Source organism: Micrasema longulum, unplaced genomic scaffold (assembly GCF_059751315.1).
Source record: "Micrasema longulum isolate JH-2025_06_02 unplaced genomic scaffold, ASM5975131v1 h1tg000574l, whole genome shotgun sequence".
NCBI classification, from domain to species: Eukaryota; Metazoa; Arthropoda; class Insecta; order Trichoptera; family Brachycentridae; genus Micrasema; species Micrasema longulum.
In genome coordinates, this window is record NW_028277770.1 from 79,041 (window position 1) to 101,488 (window position 22,448).

The 22,448-nt window shown below is 39.9% G+C and overlaps 1 protein-coding gene across 1 annotated transcript; it reads left to right on the forward strand.

Annotated features, from left to right (window-relative positions):
• The first annotated feature begins 436 nt into the window (after positions 1-436).
• Positions 437-21,309, forward strand: LOC148280504 (uncharacterized). Its single transcript, XM_088228275.1, has 5 exons — positions 437-691; positions 2,444-2,533; positions 7,653-7,751; positions 17,415-17,485; positions 20,246-21,309. The coding sequence occupies exons 1-5, from the start codon at positions 655-657 to the stop codon at positions 20,711-20,713; spliced, it is 765 nt and encodes a 254-aa protein (XP_088084401.1). The 5' UTR covers positions 437-654; the 3' UTR covers positions 20,714-21,309.
• The last annotated feature ends 1,139 nt before the right edge of the window (positions 21,310-22,448 follow it).

Genomic DNA, 22,448 nt, shown 5'->3' on the forward strand with positions numbered 1-22,448 from the left:
TTTTACATTGAAAAACGGGTTATGTCATTGTCCACTCGTTAAGTTTACTGTTAGGAATTTTGATTCGTATCTAGTGTTATATCACGTCAATAAGGTTCAAATTTCTTTCGGTACTGACACTTTAATTCTAGATTTATTTTATATGTATATAATTTTATATTCTTCTAACATATTGTAACAATATCATTATGTCAATATGTTTCGCGAATTAGAAAACCGTGTTGCACAAGGGAATTCGATGCCTTAGAACTACACTTGTCGCATGCATCAAAGGTCGTTTTTGCTTGCGCAAGCCTGATTGAAAAGTGAAGACTTGTACCTTTTCGCATACAAACCGACTTTACCACCAAGAATCCGACACGGGAAAATAACGCTTAAAAGCAAACGAAATAAGGGCTTCAATTCTGCATCGGGAAATTTCATTTATATGATATTTAGTTTTGTGTTGTTTTGCCGCCATGTTCAACGCAAGAAATTTGAATGCTCATTTAGTATTGAAATTTTTCTCTAGCGAACGGTTTACAATTTTAAATCATTATTTTAGTAAATATTATTTAAATTTTAAAATGTTGAACGCTGTGTGATGCATACAATATATTGTTCTTAATTGCGTATATTTTATAGTCCAAAGAAAGTTAATATCAAAGTGCTAAAATGAAAATTATTACGTGTTTTGTTTTGTGCATTTCCTGTGAGTTTACTATTTTTTTTATATTTTTCTTTGATACTTATATTTTCCGTGTCCCGTTGGAATGAAAAATACAGTTCAGTCTCTAAAATATACTTTATTACAATTAATAATGCTTCAGAGCAATACTGCCAGCATAAATGTCGTAAGAGACACAAGCTAAAGAAGTTACTGAATACTTTTGTCTTTTGAAATTGGTCGTGGAGAGTCTGAGGGGTTGATGGTGGGTGGCTATTGAATGGCCAACACATATTCTTTTTTTTATTTTAATTACATATTTTTACTTTTTTATTGATTGAATTTTTGAAGATCTTCATTACTTTTTTTTTCAAACGTGTTTTTTTACAGTAGGACATATATCTTTTTTATTCCATCTTTTACTTTGTTTTTTTTTTACTATGGTTTACTTTCTTTTCGCTAGCTATTTTGCTGTTTAAAAAAAAATTGACAAAAGAACATATGAATATTTTTTTGACTATGTCTTTTACGTATTGGTTCTCACTATGTATTTTTCTTACTATATGTTTTCTACTGTGTCTTTTACTATGTATTTTACTGGGTTTTCAAATATGATTCATACTACATTTTTTTACTATGTATTTAACCATGTTTTTCACTATATTTTCATAATGTATACTCCCTTTATTATTGTTTCTATATATTGATTACTGTTTTTTGTAAAAAAAAGTTACTGGCTCAGAACTGGGTAAATAACCCTAGTTAGATAGTCAAACCTACTTTGTATAGACGTATAATACACATTTAGAGATTACTTTTTTTCTTTTAAATGACATTTTGGAAAAAAATCTTTTTAAACTTACCATGAGGAATGTTCCTCTGAAGTTTCACGGTCTGGCCCTGAACAACCGTGTATAATATGATAATAAATAAAAAATAAACATACAAAAAAGCAGCTTTATGACAAAATTTACAAATGAGTTAAATATGAGGTAATGTTCTTCAAGAAAGTTAGAACCATTTGATATATTCGTCCCAGCTCATAAATAAAATTCAAATTAACTGTCCATCACGCGCCCTACGAAATCACCCAACCTTTCGAATACCTAGCGTCAATACGAACTATTGTCAGAATTTGTTTTTACACAGATCGTGTTCCACTTTTAACAGCTTTTTGAACCATACAGATATCTATCATACAGGATTACAATTATTCAAAAATAGTGTATTGAAAACTTTTGAATAAAACTCCCGTTGGTCCCTTTTTCTCTTATATCACTCAAATTATATACATTAATATTATTATTTTTAATCAAATTTCTCTTCTGAAATTTGTTTTACTGCTAAAATCGCTTTAATGATATTTTATCGACAACTCTTGGTTTAAAATCTTCTCCTTATATTGCTTTTTCAAATTTGAAAGATTACTTGCTATACCTGTTATTCTTTCTTCAAACTTTAAAATAACTTTTTTTACTTGGATTTTAATTTTTAAACAACTTCCTTGACTTTTTTTTTCCTTCTCTTTTTGTACTTTCATTAATAACCTTACATATAATTGCTTTATAATATGGAAACTTCACTGGTCCATTAGAGGTTTAAAATATAAGACTTTGTAACTGTACTGTATGTTCCTAAATAAAAGAAAATAAAAATAAATAAAATAAAAATAGCAATTAAAGAACTAACTTTTATGGTAAATAACTATGGACTGCATGGTTTCTACAATAAATCAATAAATTAATTTAATCAAGGGACAACAAATTATTCGAAACATTCGATAAATTTTATTTTCAGATTCAAATGCTGGATTGATTCCGATTATACCCGAAGAGCTGCCATCTCTATTATCCGTGGCGTATTCCAACATACCGCCAATCAAAAAAGGTACCCAGCTTACATTTATATGTTTTTATTTAGAAATTTACTTATACAGGGATAAAAACAAACATTCTTCAAGCATTGAGACATAATATATAGAGATAACGCTCCATCGAATCCGAGCTAAAAAGCCGTCCCGTTGTCATATCACGTCGACTTTGACAAGCAAAACAAGTAGTACAGTAAAAAGCACGCAATGTTTTTTTTTTTTTTTTTTAATATTTGGACCCCTGTATTTAGTAGCCTTACGTGTCATGTACAACGCTAAGGTACTCGGAAAAATCGTTTTTGTTTGTCTTGGAAATGGGATGTTCGATCACTGATTTTGGTTTATTACCTTTATGAGTCCAATCACCATTGTTGCAAAGTTCAAGAACAATGGCGCGTGATAACTACTTTTAACTACAGTGTGGATATCTGTTAAGGATATTCCATCTTTCCTGCATTCTGCTTCAAGATTATGGCGTTGCAAACTGAAAAATGGGCACTGAAATAACAGATGTTCGATACTCTGTGAAGAAATATCATCGCATGGACAATAGTCAGCATTCCTTAATTTAAACCTATAAAGGTAACTTCTCATGGCTCCGTGTCCGGTAAAAATTTGGGTCATTTCGAAAGTACTTTGGTGATGATGACGGAATTTTGCTGCATCAGCCAGCGTTGTGAAAAACATTTTAGTGATTTTACCTGTAGAAGAAGCGCGGTAATGATCCTCCCAGCGCTGCTGCGTATTTTGTTTTATACAGCGTTTAGCAAAGCTAAGGTCTACTGTAAGTTCTATTCAGTATGTCGCTCCCTTCCGCATACGCGTCACCTTTGTTTGTCGTTTCACTATACGCCCGACTAACTGAGCAGGACGGAGACAGAAGATAGCTCACGACTGGTAACATATTGATAAAACGTTTTTTAACATTAGAACAGCTATTTTAAACAAGTACTGATTAAGGTAAAAACATAACGTACCAATGAAAGGTTATACCATCACTTTTCCAGATCGATTTGTGCAGTATCTTAGCGTACATATAGTCATTTTAATAATTGCGAGGAGAAAAGTAGCTGGTGAACACTCGCAACAGACTAAAGTCCGTTCTATCAAACATATGCCAACTGACCGCAGGTTGAGGGCACATATTTCTAACGCTCATGTTTCATCATCATCATTCCCTTTCCGCACCTAATGGTGCATAGGACACTTCCTTGGTGCATCAATCGCAGCGTATCTTGATCATTTTTGTTGCATGAAGATAAGATGATCAGTCTTACGCTTCAGATACCAATCCAGAGGCTATGAAATATTCTGGTGTGAAAACACTCCTTTAAATAAATATTTCATATCAACCATGTCGAGAATCGAACCCGAGACCTCTCGCGTGGTAGGTCAACGCACTGTCCATCACACCACGAGGCCGACAGACGCTCATGTTTACTCTAGTTATAACCTACTTCCACTTTCTATTAAAACAATTAGTAACGAGAAAATGTTTAAAAAGGCTATAAAAAATGTATAGTGGAGCTAGGTAGAAGTAAAATGGATTGTCTCATTCGCCCAAACCAATATTGAATCAACCGCTCCACAACTGTATGGCTTATGTTAGGTTTTTGTTATTTTCATTGTGCGTTTTGTAATATAAATAATATATATGTACATCTATACCTAGTTTTAAAAACTGTGGATATTTTGTTAATGATCTCTGTTTATTAAGTTAGTCTTCTTTGTTTATTCTCAAATTTAAGAACATTTCAAAAAAAGTATATTTTTAAGTGTCCTCGGCACGGGTAACTCCAGTTAGGTCACATTATTTTTATTATTAATTATAGTTGGTAAGAGAAAAATATGAATAAATAAATAAAATACCTCAATGTATTCAAGTGGGAATGTAGAAAATCTAAATGTGTTTCAATAGGGGGGAAACATTAACGTTCTGCCTATGTTTAAACACATACATTTCTTTACCTCTTTCATCTGTTTATTCAACTAAAAAAACATTACAATATTTGAGTTTGTCCAAATGTTCGTAGACAAAAGACTGGATTTCACCCCCTCGGGAGTCATTAAGATTAACAAATTACAACAAAACTGTAACTCTAATATTGTAATGAAACCAACAAAAAAAAATTGACGTATCGTAATGGCGATGTTTCTTTATGGCGATGTACAGTAGCGGCGTTAGGGTAGGGCGCGGCTGGGCGACCACCCAGGGCGCCAGATATAAAGGGGCGCTGCAGGCGCCCCATTTTATCCTCTCGCTCATCGAGCGAGTCCAACTTACTAGTAAATTTCCTAAATCTAGCGACAACACGGAATTCTCTAACAAGTCGGGACATAAAAACATATAATTGTGTCTACGTAAAATTGTGTATTTTGTGCATTAAATAAATAAACTCGTTATAGTGGCCCATGATGAGCCTATAACTTTTCCAAAAAAGACATTTTAAGTTTAATTTTTCTACAGCCTTTTGGACACTACCTACCTTAATTTAACTCAATGAAAGATTTCAAAAGTTAAATGAGTACTCGAAATCTTGGTCTCTTCTGTTCAATATAAAAAAGATTCCGGAAAAACCAGACCTTGTCAAACTCTGTACTAATTTCCAATTGAAATTAACAGTAGATTCTAAATCCAATATGTATGGTTGTATGTTGTGTGATGAACTCATAAGTCTAAAATCATTTTTGCCTGATCAGAATGTGGTTAATCCTGTCATTATTTTGAATGTAATGTAACTTACAAGAACTGTATTGATAGCGTTGCGAATATTGATCACTGTACCTGTAACGGTTGCTAGTGGGGAAAGGAGTTTTTCTAAGCTTAAACTGATAAAAACTTATCTACGATTGACAATATCTAAATCTAGATTGACAAATTTGGCATCTTTGTCAATCGAAAACGAAATTTCGGAAGACAAGTATTTAAATAATAGAGTTCATTGATAGAAAGACTAGAAAAGTACAAGTTTATTAGTATTTTTTTAATAAATTGTTATTTCATCATAAACCTTGCCTTTTTTCGTATGGGTTTAAAGAGGTGGAAGATAGGGGGTTCCGTAGAAATCCCGCCCAGGGCGCTGGTAGTGCTAAAACCAGCCCTGGCGATGTATTTTCTTCAGAATCTGTCGCTAAATAAAATAAAAATGGGCAAAAACGTCTCCAGCGCCCAATGTTTATATATCTACGAAAGCTACCCTTCGGATATTTTTTTATCTGTTATGTTATCCATAGTGTTGAAACGGTGCTTTATCTGTTCAGTTTTTTATTGTTTACTTTTTAGCATGACACTTAACAAATTTACTATTATGCTCAATGTTTATTTTTGTAAATTTATTGTATAATTATTGGTATTAATTTAAGTAGCTAGAATTTCACTCGTCCATGCACTTTGTAGCTGCAAGACGATTAGTAATCTAGCTTCAATATGTAAATGTTATCAACTATAAATAATAAAAAAAATAGTAAATGGGGTCTAGAAGAGAGAACCAAATCACCTACTAGGCAACGCCCAAAAACTTCCTAGGGAGGAAATCCAGCCAGTCTGCAAGCATTTGGACATAATATAAAACCTATTTGATCAGTGATCAGTAATTTCCCATCACTAATGAAATTAGTTTGACAGCTGTCATTCTAATCAAGCTATAATTTAAGGACTAGAGTAATTTGTACGCGCAGATAAACACATGTTTTTATTTCTACAAAACGCTCAGTTTACCCTGAAGATGGCTCCCGCAATGGTAGCCGAAACGTCGAAACAAATCCATCACACACGGTATCACCCAAAAAAGAAACGTGTTGATAACAGTGACCGTGAAAACCTTGGCACCTAATTTTAATATGTTTAATCACAAAGTTAATGCAACAATGTTTGAGTATGTCCAAATGCTTGCAGACTGGCTGGATTTCCTCCCTAGGGAGTTATTCATATTAAAATTTATTGCAACAGAGAGGGAAAATATTATTAAGAAGGGAATATGGAAGTCTAGACATTTACAGGGCTTATGACCTGTCGTTGGCTGGTTTAAGTGACTACTTTACACACTGTGTAACATTCACCATTCGGCCCATGTTTAAACATCCACATTTCTTCAACTCTTTCATCTGTTGACTTTTGTGTAGTAAAGGAGCTGAAACCTTTATTATGCGGGTGAGATTCATCCGGCTGAACCAAATCACCTACTAAGCAACGCCTGAAAACAATTTACCAATTTTTATACTTCTTCTTTTACCGAGTAGTTAATTCAACAATGTTTGAGTATGCCCAAATGCTTGCAGACTGGCTGGATTTCCTCCCTAGCGAGTTATTCATTCATTCATTGAGAAACATGGGCAGAATGCTGAATGTTACACAGTGTGTAAAGTGGCCACTTAAACCAGTCAACGACAGGTCATAAGCCCTTATTTCGTATTTACTGCATTTTGTGGTTACCTACTGTATTGTATAGGACTCGTCGCACATTATTCATTCGATGTGTATCAATTAAATTTTTAAATAAAATGCTTTTTTTTTCAGAATACGGTTTTGAAATTTAACATACTTTAAAAAAAAAACACAATTTACATCATTTCGTCATTTGAATTTTAACAAAAAGGTTTCTAACTTTTTACTAAGCTCTTTATTGTACCATTTTTAAAACAATTTACAAGTTGTAAACAATTATTTTTTTCATACTTACGCACCCACACACACGCACCCTCTCCCTCATTCATTCCCACACGCACGTGTATCCTCTCCCTTATTCATTCACGCATACACACATTCACATACACATGAATACAAACGTCACACAAATACAATTACTAAACTTATTTTCTTGTATATTATGTGTCATTATATTTACAGTAGATTTTTTTAATTGGCTTAAGCATTGTTAAGATTTTTCTGATTATTTTGTTTATGTAATAGCTGTAAAAATCCCAAATAAAATAAAATAAAATAAAATAAATGCCTAAACTTCCGTATTACCTTCTTAATAATGTTTTCCCTCTCTGTTGCAACAAATTTTAAAAAAGTTAATGCATTAAACATGAATAAAAAGCTATTCATTCTATTTTTTAATCATATTTACGTTTCCGCTGAAAATCTACTAAAACTATTATTCTTCAGTCACTAATATTTTAATTATTTTTTAGGAACGGACTCCAGAGTAGGATTTGGCTTCAGCCTTGGAAACCATGCTGACTTTCAAGTAGTTTTTGAGTTGGGTCCACAAGTTGATACAAATCCAATAGGTCAGTTTACCCTTGTATTATTGCCGTCGAATGACCAATATGAACTCATTTTTTTTTCTAAAAAACCTGCTGCAGATCATAAACGTAGCCATCATCTCGACTAAATCCAGGAGTCTCCTCCATTCCTGCCGGTCAGCTTTTCAATTCAATTTTATTTATTTATTCATAAATATGAAAATTACAAAATGGAATATCTTAATTCATACATATGGAAATAATTATAATAATTTACGAATAACTGGCGCCCGACAAAACCGGACATCTCTCAATCACTCTTAATTAATGATTTTTTTAAACTGTATTTTTTTTTTAATTTTTTATATTTTAAATTTTTATTACTTTTTCGGGGTTGTCAAACTTTTTAAAATCATTCTTATTTTGTTGAAATTCCATTTGTCGATGCGTTTTGAAGCTGCAAGACTTTTTGTGAGTTTAGCTATCATATTATTTTTATCATATTATGTTAATATTACCAACTATCAAATATCTAAATTTAGTAAATGGGGTCTAGAATTTCAACCGTCCATGCGCTCAGTAGCTGCAAGACTTGTTGTTGTCTAACTTCTAATTTTATAAATTTGCTTTTTATTTCGTTTTTAAAATATCACTTAAACTCTAAACTTCATTGTCAAATAAAATTTTTTAAAATTAAAATGTAAATAGGGGCTAGATTTATTATTATCCATGCGCTCTGTAGCTGCAAGACGTTCTGTTATCTAGCTCATATATATCATAATTGGAGACGAGGAACTAGAATCCCAACCGTCCATGCGCTCTGTAGCTGCAAGACGTGTTGGGATATTTATTTATTGTACAGCGCCCTTGAGGTGATTTTCACAAAAATGGCGCTTTATAAATTATCCAAACATTATAAGGTAAAATTAGGTATATATAAAAATAACACATAAGCATGCATAATATCCAGAGAATAATATGTTAAAAAAGTAAGAGAATCTTGTAACGAAATACTCCCTCAGTGACGTGAAAATTGTCAACGTCCAAAGTAATATTGTTCAACATAGAGATAACCCCTCCATCGATAGGATGGTCCTGTACATATATTGGAATATGAAAGAGTCTATGCTGACGCTGTCTAAGGTAATTATCCGCAACATAAAAGCTAATGCTCCGCATAAGTTCGGGGTTGTCAATAATACCACGCAACAATTGAAAGAAGTGCGTAGTTAAATACACATTCCTTCTGATCTTCAAACTGCTGTAACCGAGCATACCCTGGAGGAACTCAGTGGGATAAAGCCGTGGATAATATCCGCACTCCTCCCTCATGTAGAGAAACCGAAGAAATTTCTTCTGAACCCTCTCCACCATAAGAGAGTACTTCAACTCACACGGTCCCCAAATCATCGAGCCACTCGAGTCTACTTCGCACCAACGAGTTAAAAAGAATTCTCAGTACTCGGGTACTGCCAAAAACCCTGGCAGTGCGCAGGACGAATCCTAACATCTTCAACGAACTACTACAAACTGTTTCGATCTGATCATGAAATGTCAGGGAACTCACAAAAGTGAGGCCTAGATCTTTAACCTTCGCAATCCGCATAAGATTCTGGTCATTCATTCTATAGCGGAAGAAAGGCGTTTTGTGGGCCCTGGTGAAAGACACAACTGAGCATTTTGAAATATTGAACAATATTTTTTTCAGATACGTTTATTATATCCGCCTGGAGAGTACGAAAATCATCCAAAGTTTTAACCCTCAAATATTTTTCGAGTCATCCGCAAATAATAAAAACCGTGATTTGACTACAACTTTTTAAATGTCATTAACTATTGTGTGGCTGTGATGTCACACTAGTCGACATAGGACACAAGACTTGATATATCTCTCTTATTTTTTTAAATGATGAATTCGTATTTTTTGTAATCTTCAAATGGACATTTTCACACCGGATTTGGAAAGTGAATTTTGTACAACTATGCTGGATGTTAATACAAAAAAATATTTATCCTCGCTACGCGAAAAAAGAGTGTCCGCTAATTCAGCAACACATATGTATAAGAAAGAGCACGAAGATAGAACTCATCACAAGGAAGACAGAAACGCTTTTCTATGGCAGGTGTTAGTGTGAAAGAGACAAAAACAAAAGTAAGTAAAGTGCAAAATAGATTCAGATTTCAGCCGGTTGATAACAGTGATGGGAAACGCACGCGCGTAATCTGAGCGGCGTATTTATGATTATTAATTTATTTTACTACAACAGGGCTAAATTATATGTTTATTTGCACAAATAATGGAAAAGGGATTATTAAACAGTATGTCTCTGTTACGGACGTCAAACGGAAAGCGGCCCTTGTAGGGACCGCCCCTGCGCTATATTAAAATGTTTAGACTTAGGGATCTCGGTATGTGTTAGAAATGAGCTGCCCCTCCAATAAAGACTAGTATTTGTCACTTTCGGGGGTGGCCTTTTCCATACCGAGACATTTAGAATAGGCATTTAGTTACAAATTAGTTTTAAGTATATTTTTGAATGTGCATCGTTTCGCGCTGCGTTGCCGCCGCAAGAATGCCGTGAGAACTGGAGGGGGTAGTGCCTATATACGTGGAGGGAGGGAGACGGATGGAGCGGGCGTGCGGCCTTCTCTATCGCTCTCTCTCTCTCCGCGCGGCATACGACGGCTAGACCCGCTCGGCGGGGTGAATGGTGGGGCACGTAGCGCGAACGGTATATAACGTGTACAAATGAAAATAAATGACACTTCTTCTCTGACGTTTGGCTTTTACTCATCTCTACTCGCTTCTCCCCGACCCGGCTTTCTACTCGATTCTTCTTCACTTCGCTTGACACCTTCGCTTCACCCTGGACTTGGATTTTGGACTTCTCTCCCTACGGATTCCTGACCACGGCGAACCGGCAACTTCAACCTGAAATAAGAGGCCCTTCTGAGGACATCTCCGGCCCTGACGAGTTAGACAAGATCGCCTAGCCTCCGCTGCCTTACAACCAGTGGATCGGGACGTGTGCGTTAGTGACTGCAGCGGAACCACAACACGACGCCGGTAGCGCGTTAGCTACATTGTTGGTCCTTCGAGAAATCCGGATCTGCTGTCGTCACACGAGTGATCATCTACCTGATGCCTGCTTCTCTTCGGTCTGGAAGAAACGCCGCCATGCAGGAAGGACGCGCCGAATCCGACTCCGGTTCATCGACTTCGGCCCAGACGACAACGGAATCTACCGCCCACTCAAGAGAGATGCGAGCCATGCAGCAGCGACTGATGCAGGACATGACGGCCGGGATGGTTGAGATTTTCAAGGAAATGAGATCTCAGCTCCCGCTCATGTTGGCCGCTACTACAACCCCAGAGAAGACCACGACGCCCGCCGGAGCGAGCGCCGCGGCGGCGGCGCCTACCTGTGCACACCTTGGGTCGTTGGAAACGACCCAACCCGGGCCTGCGTACTTGGAGGAAGCCGCTGAGCCACGACCGAACGTAGCAAGCCCTGCGGACCACGCTACATTGGACCCGACGACACTCGGCTCCATGGATTCGGAGACAAGACGACTCACCGGCGAGTGGGTTGACAACCAGAACAGTGCTTCATACCCCACAGTTGACAGGATGGCCGCAGCATTCGTGAGGGCACTGAAGGACGGTGATTCGACTGGAGTGACGTCGCAGCCACGAAGTGATGACCCAAGGATGACGTCATTCATCGCGAGGCAGACTGGTGCGAGAGACCTGCCGCAGTTCTCCGGGGATCCGCTAGAGTGGCGGATTTTTAAATCGCAGTTCAACCAGTCTACGGAGATGTGTGCATTATCCAATGCAGAAAACATCATACGGCTGCAGAGATCACTCACAGGACGGGCCAGACAGACTGTATCGGCCCTACTCGTGGACCCGGGCAGGGTTCCCGAGATCATGAAGATGTTGGAATCCGCGTTCGGACACCCTGAGCTCGTCGTGGAGACGGTCTTGGAACGGGTGCGGAGGATTCCGAAGCTGCCAGACAACGCGTCCGCGGAAGCCGTGACGGATTACGCCGTCGCAGTGAGGAACGTCGTCGCGACCGTCGAAGGATTCGACGGTGAACACCTTTCTTCGCCGAAGCTTCTCTGGGAAATGGTAGGGAAGCTTCCCTACACGCACCGATGGATGTGGATTACGTCGCGCATCGGGACGAAGAGAAAAGCGAAGTTAAGTGAATTAGCCGACTGGCTAAAGGACGTGACGGGCGTGATACCTAACGCCGGGTGCCTCGATATCAACACAGGCCCCGTCAGGGCTGAAAGGAATCGCGCCTCTAAAGGACACGTGCTGCTGAACGTACACAGTGAAAGTGAAAAATGCGCAAAGTGCAACGGAACACACAAGCTCGACGTGTGCCGCGAATATTCGGGGCTTGGCGTGAAAGACAAGTGGGCATTTGTGCGCGATTTAAGACTGTGTTTCCTGTGCTTGGGGAAACGCTGCCGAACGTCGAAATGTCGGGCAACAAGGTGCAACATAGACGAGTGCGGAGGAAGGCACCATCGCACACTACATACGCCGCGCGCCCAGTCGACGGATGAGAATGTGTTACACGTATCGCGGAAGGAGGGCTCGGTCGCCCTTAAAGTGTTACCTGTGACTCTCAGTGGACCGAAAGGTCGAGTAAATACATACGCGTTACTAGACGAAGGTTCAACTATCACACTCCTGGAAGAAGAGGTCGCCGACGCGATCGGAGCGCGCGGTCCACAGGCCGGTATACAAGTCACGGGTATAGCCGGAATCGCCGCGAGTGATGCGTCATCGCGACGCGTAAAAGTGATAATAAAAGGCGACGCCGGCGCTTATGAAGCGATCGCCTACACAGTTAAGACACTCAACTTGCCGACACAAAAAGTTAAAAGTTGCGACAACTCGGCGCGGGAAGTGACAGTGAGACCTAAGATGCTTATAGGCCTCGATAACGCCGAGTTAATAGTGCCGCACGGCCGGGCGGAGTTTCGAAGTGACGGCGTCATCATAAGTGATACGCCGCTTGGCCGCGTCGCGTTTGGCCGACACGTGAGTCATAACGATAATAACGCGAGTGCACCTACGGGTGAAAAATATAACGAAGATAAGTCAGTTTCTAATGGCATAGTGAAAACGGTCCTAGTGAGTGCTAAAGGACCGTCGCGTGATGACGCGCTAAGTGAATTAGTGAAATTTAACTTCAAAGTGGATTCGATCGGAATCACGACCGCGCCGCGGATATGTGCCGCAGAAAAAAGAGCGCTGGATATAATGCATAACTCCACAAAGCAGCTTCCCACAGGCCGGTGGGAAACGGGCCTGCTATGGAGTTCAGACAACGCATCGCTCCCCTACAACCGAGAAGCGGCAGAAAAACGCCTCTACTCGTTGGAAAGAAAATTAAAAAAGAACCCGGTACTTGAAGTTGCGTACCGGGCTAAAATCAGCGAGTATGAGGAAAAGGGATACGCCGTTGAGTTATCCAGGGAAGAAGAGGCACGAGAAAACCCAAGGAAATGGTTCCTGCCTCATTTTTCGGTATGCAATCCGAACAAGGTTGGGAAAATTCGGGTTGTGTTCGACGCGGCGAGCCCTCACAGAGGTGTGTGCCTCAACGACCACTTACTGACGGGACCGGACTTGCTCACGTCACTAGTGGGGAACATACAGAGGTTCCGAGAGGGTGGCGTAGCTATCGCCGCCGATATAAAGGAGATGTTTCTCCGCATAAAGATGACACCCGATGACACGATGTCACAATTGTTTTTGTGGCGTCGAAAACCGAACGAAGCAGTGAGGACCTTCGCTTTCACATCCATGATGTTCGGAGCCAGGTGTTCTCCGAGCAGCGCCCAGTACGTAAGAGACCGCGTGGCCGCGGCGAATGCTGAATCATTCCCGGAAGCAGCGCGGGCTGTACACGAGAAAATGTACATGGACGATTATTTGGACGCCGTGGATTCGACTGCGGAGGCTGCAAAATTGGTGAAAGACGTCACGGCCCTCCTGCTGACGGGGGGCTTTGAAATGACGGGATGGGCATCAAACAACGCCAAGGCATTGTGCTCGGTCCGCGACGAGGATCGAGCCAAGACGGCTATCATCATTGGCGAGGCCGCCACTACGGAAAGAGTACTAGGCGTGCGGTGGGACCCGCACGCAGACTATCTAGTATTCAAGTATAACCAAGAGGGCGGTGACGAACCTGAATGGCCTACAAAGAGGCAGATGTTGGGAGCCGCCATGAGGGTCTTCGATCCAATGGGATTTATTGGATGCATAACAGTGAGGGCTAAAATACTGTTACAAGCCGTGTGGCGATCGAACATACAATGGGACGAGGCTTTAAAACTAGAACACGTGCAGAGATGGCGCGAATGGCGGCAGTTACTAGCCGAAAGTAACTGCGCAATACCGAGGTGTTGTATCAACAGGAAGGCGGAGGAAATAACAATGCACGTCTTCAGCGATGCCTCGGAACAAGCCTGCTGTGCGGTGGCATATTTTGTGCACAGGGCGGGCACTAGCTTTATTATGAGCAAATGTAAAGTAGCGCCGCTAAAGCCTTTATCGATACCGCGTCTAGAACTTCAGGCGGCGCTACTCGCCGCGCGGTTAGCGGCAAGTATAAAGAGGGAAAGCCGCATGAAAATTAAAAGAACTATATTCTGGACGGACTCGAGCACGGTTCTATCCTGGATACGCACAGACCCGTTGAAGTATTCAACGTTCGTAGCGAACCGACTCGGGGAGATCGATGAAATCGCCGGAATAAACGGTTGGCGCTGGGTACCGACAAAACAAAACCCGGCGGACATCGGAACGCGAGATACACAGCCACTCGATCTGTCTTCGAACGGCATGTGGTTCCGGGGCCCAGATTTCCTCTCCCGGCCGGAGAGTGAATGGCCTCAGGAAAAAGGGACAATCTCGCCTCCTGAAGACGCGCTGGAGATAAGACCACCGCGTCACTTTGTGGGCCATTGCCACACGACGACAGGACTCCCGGACGTATCCCGCTTTTCATCGTGGGTACGACTTATACGGACGACGGCCTGGGTTATGAGGTTCGTCGGACGTTGCCGCCGTCCCAGACAACGTGACGAGCCCGAGAAGCCGGGAGGTGACTTCGAACTCCGGGCCGAAGAATTGAATAAAGCCGAAGAAATATGGGTGCGCCTGTCACAGAGGCGTGCCTTCGGCAAAGAAATAGAATGCCTACAACGGGGAGAGGCCCTACCGCCCGGAGGACGGCTACGCGCTGTCACGCCGTTTATTGATGGAAGCGGCATACTGCGTATGGGAACCAGACTACAAAGGATAGATGACCAGAACGTGAATGCCCCGCCAATACTGGACGGTGGGGATGAATATTGCAGACTGATGATAAGTTACCAGCACGCAGCATCAGGACATCCAGGGACGGAGCGCACGATAAGCGATATCAGGTCGGGCTACTTTGTCGTGCGCCTCCGTACGACGCTGCGAGGGATCATCAGGAGCTGCCGGGCGTGCCGCATGCTGAGATGCATTCCGAAGCCGCCACTGATGGGACAGCTGCCGGCGGCCAGGCTGGCTAGCGGGGAGCGGCCGTTCACTCACTGCGGCCTCGATTTCTTCGGACCGATGACCGTGACACTGGGACGGCGCACTGAGAAAAGGTACGGTGCGCTCTTCACGTGCATGACAACGCGGGCGGTGCATATGGAGTTGGCATACTCCCTATCCGCGGACTCGGCTATAATGGCTCTAAGAAGGATGGCCGCTAGGCGTGGTCACCCCGCGGTATTGTACACAGACAACGGTACAAATTTCCACGGGGCCGATCGCGAGATGAACGCGGCCATAAAGGAGCTAAGCCGAGATGAGAAAATGCTCGGTGAACTAAGCGCCAGAAGGGTGGAGTGGAAGTTCATTCCCGCCTCCTCACCACACATGGGAGGCGCCTGGGAGCGCCTAGTAAGATCAGTGAAGGTAGCGCTAAGCGCTACTATAAAAGCGCGTTCCCCACGGGAAGAGACACTGATAACGGCGCTAGCTGAGGCGGAATACAGCGTCAACAGCCGCCCGCTAACACATGTGTCTGTGGACCCGAAAGATGAGGAGCCGTTGACTCCTAACCACTTCTTGCTGGGATCAGCTGGCGGTTTACAGCCTTTGGTCCATTATAGTAAGGCGGAGGAGGCCACTTGCCTTAGGAAACAGTGGCGAGTGGCCCAACAGATGGCGGACATCTTCTGGCGACGGTGGGTGCGAGAATATCTGCCCACGCTGGCGCAGAGACCGAAATGGAGGGACCCGGCAACGCCCATACAAGAGGGAGACCTGGTATTAATAGCGGACCCAAAGCTGCCACGCAACACATGGCCCCGAGGACGAGTCACGAGGGCCAGCCCGGCCGCCGATGGACAAGTCCGCGTGGTGCAGGTCAAGACGGCGACCGGGACCTACACGAGACCAGCAGTCAAGGTGGCGGTCTTCGCCGAAGGGGGCCACTAGCAGCCGAAGGACGTCCGGATGCTTCAGCGCAGCGGAGACTGCACCGGGGGAGTGTTACGGACGTCAAACGGAAAGCGGCCCTTGTAGGGACCGCCCCTGCGCTATATTAAAATGTTTAGACTTAGGGATCTCGGTATGTGTTAGAAATGAGCTGCCCCTCCAATAAAGACTAGTATTTGTCACTTTCGGGGGTGGCCTTTTCCATACCGAGACATTTAGAATAGGCATTTAGTTACAAATTAGTTTTAAGTATATTTTTGAATGTGCATCGTTTCGCGCTGCGTTGCCGCCGCAAGAATGCCGTGAGAACTGGAGGGGGTAGTGCCTATATACGTGGAGGGAGGGAGACGGATGGAGCGGGCGTGCGGCCTTCTCTATCGCTCTCTCTCTCTCCGCGCGGCATACGACGGCTAGACCCGCTCGGCGGGGTGAATGGTGGGGCACGTAGCGCGAACGGTATATAACGTGTACAAATGAAAATAAATGACACTTCTTCTCTGACGTTTGGCTTTTACTCATCTCTACTCGCTTCTCCCCGACCCGGCTTTCTACTCGATTCTTCTTCACTTCGCTTGACACCTTCGCTTCACCCTGGACTTGGATTTTGGACTTCTCTCCCTACGGATTCCTGACCACGGCGAACCGGCAACTTCAACCTGAAATAAGAGGCCCTTCTGAGGACATCTCCGGCCCTGACGAGTTAGACAAGATCGCCTAGCCTCCGCTGCCTTACAACCAGTGGATCGGGACGTGTGCGTTAGTGACTGCAGCGGAACCACAACACGACGCCGGTAGCGCGTTAGCTACAGTCTCCATCTTTTTTTTTTCAATTTTTGAACTTTAAATTATTCCGTCTTTTACTAGTGGTAACACGATGTTACATCACCGCGCGCAAAGGGATTATTTATCACAGTCTTTTAAGAGTTAATAAAAATAAAGAACAGCTGCCCCTTCCTCTCCAATCCCTTCCACGTGACAGTCTCTCCGCCGCCTAATTTTGAGCCATTTCAGTTGCCTACGATAATCAGAAATGTGGTCATATTTCCTAAGACCAAAATGATGGCTGATGCATGTATTCTGAAGTACCTAATACAAGTTTATGATGCTCGCAGGTTAAATCAGTCATGGAAACATTGGATTGTATTTCGAGTATATTATTTTGATTTTTTATTATACTTTTATTTTGATTTCAGGAATGGCGTACCCGACAAACACAAAAAGACACGTCGGTAAAACTCAAAAAGTGTCACAATCTAAAACAAGGGTAAGTTTGAATTATTGTTAACTCACATATAAGTAAATAATATATTCAAAACATACTAGCAAAAATAAAGGCTCCCGCAAATATACTGGGGCAAGAATTTGTGTTGTGTATTTATTGAATGCGGAAATTTCACTTTTTTTAAACATTTTTAAAGTAATAAAGGTCCATAAAATTCTGCGCAGTAAAACAATTTTTATTTTTGCTAATTATCAGTGGCGTAAAAAATATTTTTCAATTTGTAATTTTGAATTCTCGCAAAAACGGTCATTCCATTGGCCACGCCCCTAATACGTCACAATTCATGTTTATTTGTTTCTGGCTATTGAAATTTGTTTCGAACCTTATCACGAATCTTGACGTCACAACAACCAAGGCCGAACACGTCGCGTTTTTCTAGCAATAATTTTTTATGAAATTTATTTTTTACATTTATGTATGAAAACATTTCTTTAAATTGATTTCGAAAATACAATTAATTATTCTTAATCCATTTCATATATTTTAGTCGGTATTCATAGTATGTGATTAATATTTAAAGCATTATCTTAGTGGTTAAATATTTTACTAAATGTTATTAAATATTTGTAACTGACTTTTCACTTTCTACCGGTTTCGAGACGTACCCGTCTCTTCCGCAAGACACCAATTAAACCAACATGCAAAACCCACTATACACCTTCACCATAGTTGTTGCACAAAAATATAAAACCAACGTGCCATGCATTTTAATAAGCACCCCTTGCTGCATTTTTTCGGCCTCGTGGTGTAGTGATCAGCGCGTTTGCCTACCATGCAAGAGGCGTCGGGTTCGATTCCCGACATGGTTGATATGAAAAAAGGGTGTTGAAATTAAATATTTATTTAAAAGGGTGTTTTTACACCAGAATATTTCATAGTCCCTGGACTGGTACCTGAAACGTAAGACTGATTATCTTACCTTTATGTAAAAAAAAAAATATTTATTATGCACCATTAGGTGCGAAAAGGATGATGATGACATTCTATTCATTAAAAAGAGAAGCTATTGCTTACCTGCTTTTTTATCCTTAATTTCAACAAAAAATTTAATCGCAGCAAATTCAAATAGATAATTAATCTCTATCAAATTGTCCTTATGAAATGCATTGAACAGTTATTAACATTTACAATACTAAAATTTATTGCAACAGTGCAATTTATTACCTATGCTTCCTTATCCCCTTCCAGTCTGTCTACAAACATTTGGACAAACTCAGAAGAAGTTCACAATTCAAATAAACAAAACGAAAATAAACAATACAAAGACAACAAAATAAAATTCTGAAACTAACATACAACCTACCCTACCTGACCTCTACGACTGAACTGTACAAAAAACACACCAGTTTGACATAAACTACTTGACTAAAATTGAGAACTTAAAAATTGTGCACAAAATAACACTGGGAAACATACAAGACGACGACATAATATTAGTTAAAAATGCTGACAAACACAAATATAACACCAGACAACAACAACACTATCATATTGAAAAAGCAAAGACAAACACAGGACAGTCAAAAATACTACATAATGGATTTAAACACTACAACGACTTACCTTACTACTTGAAAACTTTTACTGGAGACAAATTTAAAATCAATCTAAAAAGCACATGATGACTGAACTAACTAGACTAGACGAGACATAAAATGACTAGACAATATAAAATTTCTAATGTAACCCTAACGGGTTTTTTTAAATTGTAAATAAATAAACAAAATAAAAAAATCCCTCTCCCCAAGGAAATTCCAGTCCTAAACCTAATATCTTGGTGCATACATAGACCAAAACTTAAAATGGAATGACCATATTAGTGAACTAGTTAAACAAATTAGAAAATGTGTTTACATATTTATTAGATTAAAGAATATTTTAAAAAACAATCATTTAAAACTAGCTTATTACTCCATCGTACAATCTTTGTTACAATATGGTATTGTAGAATGGGGTGGTGCATATGCCAATATGTTAAACCCTCTCAAAATAGTACAAAGATTAATTATTAAAGTAATTTTAAAGAAACCCTCAACATTCAATACAGAAAGTCTATATAAAAATTTTAAGGTTCATACAGTAGACACTCTTTATAAAATAAATTCTATTATACAAATTTATAAAGAAGAAAAAATAAAAGAATTTGAGATGAATAAGTTACTCAGATACCAACATAATATTAAAATTCCTAAATTCCATACAAGTCATGGTCAAAATAGCTTTGTCTTCAAAGGTGTAAAAAATTATAATAATCTTCCCAATGAACTAAAAACTATTTAAAAGAATATATCAATAAATAAATTTAAAGTTAATCTAAAGAAATTTTTTGAACACGTGTAAAAACAACATTAAATTTTAATTAGTATGAATGTATTATTGTTTTATGTTTTTTCTTTATATATCCTGTTTTTATTTTTCTTTCTCATGTACTCGTATTAAAAAAATTATAAACTCCTGTAAATAAACAACTACAACAGTGTAAGTCACTCTCCAAGCACAAGAGTTAGTCTCTTTTTTGGAGAGTTGCAGTGATAACATTTACTAGATGTGTAAAAGTAGATATGTTTAAAATTTTACAAAAACATGTACTCTTTATGAAATTTATTTGGAAAAAAATTTAAAAAAAAAAAAAAAATCCTTACTCTTGAAAATAGATTTTGTCTTCTAAAATATCATCAAAACAGATAGACAATGCCTAGATATGTTCCATCCCTTATTCGTTTTTTAAATATTTATTTTTAGCCCCAAACAACAGATGGCAGCTCATATCTCAATAGCTGGTCTGAGAATAACAAGCAGAAAAGGCCTTTCGAACCTCTTCCGATACCTGGCGTACCACAGGGACAGGACCTCTCACCTCTAGGAACTATAAACCTTCAAGAAGCAATCGCGAATATAGACACATCTCAAGGAGTAATACCCCAGCCGCGTCCTGCAAACATGCCGAAACTAGTTCTATCCCAGTTAAAACAGCTGTACGGGGAAAAACTCGAAGAAGATACAGACGATGTCACGACATCAAAACAAAAATTCACCCAGAAACAAAAGCAGAATACCAACAGACCCGGAGTCCACAAAATTCAAAGCGTAAAAATAGGTACTAATTCAGATAGGTTGACAGAATTCCACGTGGAAGATGACAGAATCAGTGAATTGAAGAAGCGAAAGGTCACAGAAGAACTGTCTGATGTAAGCTTGGACGACGAATGAGGGAAAAAAATCAAAAAAGTCTTCAAGTGCTTTTCTGGGTTTTCATTCCCTGTCACCTGTCACGATGTTTGTCATCAGGGCTGATGAACGCTGCAATGCAGTGCTGTTTACTGACCATGAATAACAACCCAGAAAAATACCAGGACCTTAAAGACGGGGAAAGTCTACAAAGTTAAAAAAGGGATTCAACGTGAAAAGTGGTTTTTTGAAAGCTCCTTTTTCATTTGCACGCACACATCAAACTAAGCGTAGAAATATAGTTCATTTACAGCTCTCTAAACTGCTACAAAGTACTCGATCACCCTGTTTGACTGTTTTTGTAAGTTGAAAGGATTGAACGCCAAACATCCCAACATAAAATCCTAGCTACTTTCACATTTATATTTATCATCCATGTCTTTCAATAATTTAGCCTTTTGGCACAGATTTTAATCTTCAATTATCTGATCATGACAACTTTTTTGTAACTCTCACTTTGCATAATATAGGTATATAACAGGTGCTTCACTATCCTTTCATCATCCATTCGTTCCATATGACTATAAGAACCTTTTTGTATCACTTTTTTATGGGTAATAAAGATTTTTTATATCAAAGAGTCTACTTTAGCCTTTTTGGCTTTACCATTGCAATTCCTAAAGTAGTTGGGCAGTTCTGTTTACAAAAAAGGTTTGGGTAAATGTTTTCTTCTGAGTTTTTAAAATGCTTGGGGAGAATATTATGTAAAATGTGTCCTAGAATGGATGCAGCAGCTTCGTATAACGAGCATTTAGAGGGTGAGGCGGTGGACCTGACTTGCTACACATGCTACGGACACCTCAGGAGAGTCTTAACCCAAGTTACCTCTTCATCACACCTGCGGGCTCGTGCCATCCTGGAAGGAAAGAAAAGAGGCCTCAAGACCTTTGAAACAGATCCCGGTAAGTGGGTGGGTTTCAATGCCATCCTGGAAGGCCATTAATGATGATCTTTAGGCTTAATACTGCGGAATTAAGGGACGCGAAATTAACGAGAGGAGGTGAGAATGCTGGCTAGCGATAGGGTCTCCCGGAGGTGTATGGTGGTGTCCATATAGGAGAGAATTCGGAAAGAAGAAGAGTTTCATTGTTTTCAAATAGAACATTCAAAACTTTAGAATTCAGAATTCACTAACACCCCGAGAAAATAGTGGCACAACTCAAAAGACACATTAGCTCTATCAGTAAACTAACATTTATTCCCAAAAATAAAGGCACTACACTTAAAGTTCACTTACCTGTGCCATCTAGTTTTGCTAAATGAAATGCATTGAAAATATATAGAATCAAAATCCAAAATAAAGAAGCATATCGACTCTGGAAAGGAAAAAGTTACCAAGCGACGTGTAGCAACTTTACAGAAGAGTGAATTAAAGTTTTTATTTTGATTAATAAGGAATCTCGTATTTTAAATAATTAGTTAAACCATGTAGGAATCACGTCAAAATAATATGTATGTATAAGATTTTTTATTAAATAATAAAAAAATAAAAACTCAAAACTTTTATTGGATCTTCTGTAAAGTTGCTACATGTCGCTTGGTGACATTTTCCTCTCCAGCGTCGACATGAAACCAACTCCATTCTATCTCATATTCATTGATAATAAAATACATTTATAAATTATTGATGAACTAACTTTTACATTATATAAAAAATTGAACAACAGTATAAGAACAATGAAATAATGCAATTTCACCTACCAGGAATGAAACCAGG

What these genes read in the sequence shown, in the direction of transcription:
- LOC148280504 (XM_088228275.1), top strand. Translation starts at nt 655, where the DNA reads ATGAAAATTATTACGTGTTTTGTTTTGTGCATTTCCT. An exon ending in TTTTGTTTTGTGCATTTCCT is followed by an intron (nt 692 to 2,443) that starts GTGAGTTTACTA and finishes TTTTATTTTCAG; the next exon opens with ATTCAAATGCTGGATTGATT. An exon ending in AGTTGATACAAATCCAATAG is followed by an intron (nt 7,752 to 17,414) that starts GTCAGTTTACCC and finishes TTTTGATTTCAG; the next exon opens with GAATGGCGTACCCGACAAAC.